The sequence below is a fragment of the Sesamum indicum genome, linkage group LG2 (assembly GCF_000512975.1).
Source record: "Sesamum indicum cultivar Zhongzhi No. 13 linkage group LG2, S_indicum_v1.0, whole genome shotgun sequence".
Taxonomy (NCBI): Eukaryota; Viridiplantae; Streptophyta; class Magnoliopsida; order Lamiales; family Pedaliaceae; genus Sesamum; species Sesamum indicum.
In genome coordinates, this window is record NC_026146.1 from 16029960 (window position 1) to 16036595 (window position 6636).

Below are 6636 nucleotides of genomic sequence, written 5' to 3' on the forward strand. Positions count from 1 at the left end.
AGAATGTCTTGATAATGTTGCATGAAGCCTTAAAGTTAAAAAGTTGCACGTTCGAGTCCTAATAGGATGCATATTTGATCTATTTTTTACAATAGTTTCTTATTTGTTGATTTTTTTTGTATATATTTTACACTTTAATTTTTTGCATTGTTGATGTTTTATTTACTAATAACGGTAAACAAATTATAATAACTCATTTTGATACATTGAGCAATTCATCCATTCAACAAATGCATCAATATAACTATCATAAATAAATTATAATAACTCACATAAAGTGAAATAAACACTCACACGTTTAATGAAACTCAAAATAATGACCTCGAATTTATTCGTGGACCTCAACCTTAACCTTAACGACTAGGCTAAGACACCATTAGTACATTATTGATGTTTCTAATCCAGTTTAAATATGTTAATATATTGAATATGTAATAAATTATTTTCATATATATATACATAGTTGACTTAAAGATGATGATATTATATATAATGTAGCACAAGGCTTAGTTGCACTAAGTTAATCCAAAAAACCATCACATCGTACCATATTTTATTAGCAAAACAACCCCATACTTGGAAGAGATGCATAGTTCTACAATTGTCATTACCAGAATGTTTTCTTAAAAAACCAGTTGACTTAATTTCTTATTATATACAGTTGGTAATAAGCTTCTCTTCTGTCTCTTTCAAGTTCCAAAGAGACATGCAGACAAGATTAAATTTCATCAGAACCACATGAAAGAGCCAAAACGAAAAAAAAATTATTATGTAATCCGTCTGATTATGCATGGCAATGACATTATTAATTATCTTAATTAAACAACAACCTCAATTAATTATTCGCCAAGATGTAATTTTAATTAAATATTACATTATAGTAAGTAAACATCAAATCATAGAGCTGTATAATATTAGATTGAAATGACGGAACATAGTACATACAAACCATGTAGAGTTGTTATATTAATGGAACCAAAGTCATAAAACTTAAGTAGCATACATTGTCAAGCAGATGTTTTTTCAGCTGAGTTCATGTTCTAATGTCCTATTAGTTGATGTGGATTTTCAGTTTAGGTAGTTAATTAATTAATTACTTAACGATAATTTTTATATCGATGTTCTTGCCTACTTTGTGAAAAACTATGTTAAAATATTATTGCTCCACTCATATGTTAACTTGTTATAATTAGTGCAGCAGTTGTTTTTGGGACACAATTTTTATTACATCATATATTAAAATCTAATTAACTACGTCGATAATTCTGAAATAGAGTGTACATTCAAAAGAATTACGTAAAAACAAACTAGTTATAAAAGTAGAGTTACAGTGACATTCATGGAGTTTGAGCGAACATCATTTTAGTTGTGGGACATAATGTTTGTCTCAGTTTATCTGGATTACTATAATTTTTTATTATTTTTAGTCATATTAATATATTGCTCAGTTTATGAGATGTTGATAATCACATGTGTAATTACTACTTCAAAAAAAGAAAACAAGAAATCTTATATTTACTGAAAATCCGAGATTCTTGTATGAAAAGTAACACAATATTTTACAAGTTCTCATCCCTTTTACCAAATTAAAATAATTAAAAATTCCCACCTCTATATTAAAAGTATATCAAATATGATTACGTAATAAATGAATTAAAAGTTTATCAACGAGGTGAAATTATATTCTCAATTAAATTAAAATTTAAGGCTTAAATCTAATTCTATTTAAAAAAAAAACATTAATTTCTTTAGGGAAAACTAACAAGAAAAGCCGCCTTATAGACGAAATATTTTTTATTGTTATACAAATATGATCTATGTGAAGAACATAAGATTTCTTGCTTATTTACCAATATTTATATTTTTAATTCTGCTATGTGATATAAAATTAGTTTTAATTTTGAGAACTTACTCATTGCGTTAGCATCCTAACTCGCCGATAAATGCTTTAGAAGATTATGAAATTAGCAGTTGTTACAATAGTTAAAAATAAGTACTTATCAATTCTGCGTTAAAAATATTTGTTGTTTATAAATTTTGTCTTTTCATTGCTTAAATTAACTTCTTTTAAATCAAAAGTTATAATCAACTCACTATCTACTTTTATAATTTATTAATAAAATTATAAGTATTAAACTGTTTTTACAAACACTTAAATTTTATTTTTATTTTTAAATACTTTCAAAAATGGTCCTCTGAAACTCAATCACAATTTAAAACGCCCAAGTGAGGGTTGAATGGTTTACTTTTCTCTCAAAGTCTAAACTTAATGGGCCTCAATCATTAAATTGGGCCGACATCCTCGGATTGGCCTGTTTTATAGATTTCAGAATAGCCCATAAATCTTCATAGACGTTTATGTAGGCAAATTTAAATTTAAATTTTTTCAATATAAGATAATGAGCCACTCCTAACCGTGAATTTGATTTTTCTTTCCTTCTTTCTAGTTTATTCTTTTATCCAAGTTTCTTCAATTCTTTTTTAATCTAAAAGAAAATATATGCAGGCAGCGGTTGCTACCTCTATTTGATTCACAACGAAAAGTAACAAAGAATTTACGCTTCAAGTGTTTGGGAGTCTTAAATTTTAAATTTTTATTAGTTTGAATTTTGATTTAAGACATTGCTCATTAATGTCAACCGAATAATTGTTTTGATTTAGGTTTTTCAACGATGAAGCAGCTGTTTCTAACAATACTTAACCAAAGGTGTATCACGCACATTAACTCAGTCTTTGTCACCGACGACTTGTTGGTCTATTAGTAAGCAAGCTAAATTTAAAGGCCGACCTTTTGTTATGACCAACTGTTTTAACTCTTTCGTTTCTGTCCTCAATGGTCTTCACATTTATTGACATATTTTAAATAAACTTAAATTTCATCTCCTATTTTGGATTATTATACTAGCGGAAACCGTATAAAAAAGATCATTTTACACTGTACTCGAAATTTAGGGTAATTACACGTAATTTTTTTTGTGATTTGAGAAATTACTTCTAGTACTTGTGATGTGTATTTTCGTCCAACAAATAGATCCCTTCATTAGACAAAATTCATAAAAATAAATTTATGTTAGCAAAAACGTTAGAACAAAAATTCATATTTATCTCCAATTGATTTTTTTTTATAGGTCAAATATATATTTTATAATCAAAGTATCCTTATGCATCTTCGCATACTAATGCATGTGAAGAGGATTATCTCCAACCTTACAAGAATAGTTTGGTTATAAAAGATTTGTTTGACCTATAATATATAAATAGGAAGTAAATATGAATTTTTATTCAACTTTAATATTAATAGTTTTTGTGAATTTTGATTAGTGGATGAATCTATTTGTTAAATAAAATAAATATTAGGAATAATAAATATAAATTTTTAAATTATAAATAATTAACGTATAATTACACAAAAAAAAAATACTTTAAGGAGGACGGTGTAATTAGTCTAGGAAGGAGGGGAAAAGTCTGTGTCCGTTCACGACCACGCCTATAATGTGCGTGATACACCTTTGGTTAATTAGTCTTTTGCTCTTGTCCATGGATACCTTTTGTTAAAAGTTCAAATGGTACCCGGGTCCAGGCAGAAAAATCATCATAAATCCTTAACAAAAATGAAAAACGAGAGAGAGAGAGAGAGAGAGAGGTATTGAGTAGGTACCCATGATAGGCTGGTAAGAGTTTATACAACCTGTTGACTCTAAACCCTTCTCGCACTGAAATCCGTCTGGACGGCGCAAATCTGAAAATAACATTCAAAACACACTACGTTGATTTTTTATTTTCCTGCACAGTGATCCACGCACCACCACGTTTTAGAAATGAATTCGCTCTTTTTTATTGGGAAAGGAAACTACTAGTACTTGTCTTCCCACTTCCGAACCAAGATTCCCCATGGACCTTGCTCTAACCGCCACTTTCCGGCCCCTCTCGCGGCCGGAATATCCCCAGTTTCGCCGTGATCTTTACAGACCCATTTCCCTCCGGCGACAGCTGAGTTCCAAACCACCATCATTCAGACCGACAGTGATCGTCACGGCACAGAAGAAGCCGAAGATCGAAGGGGTCAGTGATGAGCTGAACTCGATCGCATCGCAGAACTTGGACCACGCTGCTGCTCGCAGAAGAGTGCGCTCGGCTTTTGCTAATGTCCAGCAGCAGCTTGATCATATATTGTTTAAGGTATTAATCCTGAATTAATCTTTTGTTCTAAAAAAAAATATATATCTTTAGCTGATAATTCTTGGCTGTTTCATTTGTTTATGTTTTACTGAGTGAATTTTATACTTCCCCGTGTCTTTCTTGTGCTGAGCAGATAGCTCCAGCTGGGATCAGGACAGAGGAGGTGAGTTGTGCTGAGCTTGGAATAGCAATAGTCTGTTTTAGCATTGTTTTACATCTTTTGAAGAACCTTTCCTGAATTACATTTGTGAAAGAATGATAATACCAAGTTTTTTTCCTTTCTTTTTTCTGTCATATGCTTTTGATTCTTGCTTTTAGCTTGGGTTAATTCTGGGATTGATAAATGAATTTTGACAAAGTTTCCTCAAAAATGACAGTGAGTGTAAATTTAAATTTAATAGTAATAATATCTTGGTAAGTACGACAATAGTTGAATTTCAAGGGGCTTTCTTTCATCTTCCCCTGAACTGAGTGTCACATTATGGGCTATCAGTGGAAATAGGAAATTTGTAGATCCAAAGTTTGATGATTCAATGCCTTATCTTTTTTGGTAGTGGTATGAAATGAATTCAAATGGACAAGAAATTTTCTGCAAAAGCTGGTTGCCAAAGCCCGGTGTACGAATCAAAGGGGCGTTGTGCTTTTGCCATGGATATGGTGATACCTGCACCTTCTTCTTTGAAGGTTTGTTTTTTCGCCATTTCCTTTGGTTCCGATCTTTTTTCTCATAGAAAAAGTTATCCACTTGATGTTAGTACTTATGTAAAGAGTCGTTCGACTTATATCATGAAAATTCTGAGTTTCAGGCATTGCCAAGCACATTGCTGCTTCGGGTTATGGCGTTTACGCCATTGACCATCCAGGTTTCGGTCTTTCTGAAGGATTGCATGGATATGTCCCCTCTTTTGATGCCGTGGTCGATAATGTCATTGAACAATACAGGATAATGAAAGGTTAGCTTTCTCCATTGTCGATGGGACGATACTCGGTAAAATCATGATGTTGAGCACTTTGCTTCAATGCCTCAAAATCTTGAAACTTACAAAAATTGTTCATTCATTTGTAGTTATTGTTACGTCATTGTTTCATTTCCCGGGCAATCTGGAGCTCAGTATCCGCTAAAAACCAGTTTTGTCTTATGATGCACAGGACGGCCAGAGATACGAGGACTGCCCCGTTTCTTATTTGGTCAGTCCATGGGTGGAGCAATTGCTCTCAAAGCACTTCTTAAGACACCAAATGAATGGGACGGCATAGTGCTGGTTGCTCCAATGTGTAAGGTAATACTACCGTCTTCGTTCATACTACCTTAGCTTCATAGATGTCTGAATCAACTAACCATATGTCGTGATTATTAATTTGAAATTCCCATTGAGACTAACTATTGTACGAGAAGATTTATTGGATTCACCATAGATAGCTGGATCAACTCTCCTGGGCATCGAAGCTGCTAGCCAAGTTTCAACTCTGTTCGATCTTTCTGTAGTAAACTATAAGGAAACCACCTAGTTTCCAACAATTAATCAAATTACTCCATCAAATCTTTTAATACAGATCCTGGGCAGTTTTGCATATAGGGTTTTATTCTTTTGCCATTTCATCCATATGAATCACCAACTCATATTTGCTACTCAGATCTCGGAGGAAATGACCCCCCCTGTTCCACTCCAGAAGGTACTGATCTTTCTATCTAAGCTAATGCCACAAGCGAAGCTCGTCCCCCAGAAAGATTTAGCAGATTTGGCTTTCAGAGAGTTGAAGAAAAAGCAAATGGTTTGCCCTTTCTCCTATTTCTCCTTATGAGTATCACATTCTAACCAATCACAGTGACTGCAATGCTTGAACATGGCTTAACAATGAAAAATCCCTTAAGATAACGAATATTCTCACATAACAAAGTGAAGATAAACTCATAGCTTCCTTTTTCGTGAATTTTGGTTCACGTTGAAACTAATGGACTTCCCTTTTCTAGGCTCCATACAATGTGATCAGTTACTCGGACCAAACACGACTGAGGACTGCTGTTGAACTCTTGAATGCTACAAAGTATATCGAATCACAGGTGGAGAAGGTGAGTGGAGAACGTTGTGATTCCTCCATCAATCAGAATTATTCATTGGTTTTGTATACGAATTATGATGGATGATTCCATTTCAAGAATTAGTAACAGTTGACAGGGTATCACAGGTTGGGTCTGCGATGCTGATTCTTCATGGAGCTGCTGATAAAGTGACGGATCCCCGTGTGAGCCAATTTCTATACGACAAAGCTTCGAGCAAGGACAAGACTCTGAAGCTCTATGAAGGAGGCTTTCACTGTATTTTAGAAGGGGAACCTGATGACAGAATTTTGGCTGTACTTAGTGACATTATTTCATGGCTTGATTCTAGGACCTCTCTCAAATAGAATATTCTTCCACGGTCTTGTATTCGTTTAGATAAAATTTGTTTCTCATGA

General features: G+C 33.1%; 1 protein-coding gene across 1 annotated transcript; it reads left to right on the plus strand.

The window, feature by feature from the left end:
* On the plus strand, positions 3581-6636 carry LOC105156377 (caffeoylshikimate esterase). The gene is made up of 8 exons (XM_011072491.2): positions 3581-4179; positions 4313-4342; positions 4734-4863; positions 4986-5132; positions 5329-5459; positions 5815-5952; positions 6152-6250; positions 6367-6636. Exons 1-8 carry the CDS (start codon positions 3892-3894, stop codon positions 6583-6585), a joined length of 1182 nt encoding a protein of 393 aa, XP_011070793.1. The 5' UTR covers positions 3581-3891; the 3' UTR covers positions 6586-6636.

What these genes read in the sequence shown, in the direction of transcription:
- LOC105156377 (XM_011072491.2), top strand. Translation starts at nt 3,892, where the DNA reads ATGGACCTTGCTCTAACCGCCACTTTCCGGCCCCTCTCGCGGCCGGAA. An exon ending in CTGCACCTTCTTCTTTGAAG is followed by an intron (nt 4,864 to 4,985) that starts GTTTGTTTTTTC and finishes TCTGAGTTTCAG; the next exon opens with GCATTGCCAAGCACATTGCT. An exon ending in TGGTTGCTCCAATGTGTAAG is followed by an intron (nt 5,460 to 5,814) that starts GTAATACTACCG and finishes TTTGCTACTCAG; the next exon opens with ATCTCGGAGGAAATGACCCC.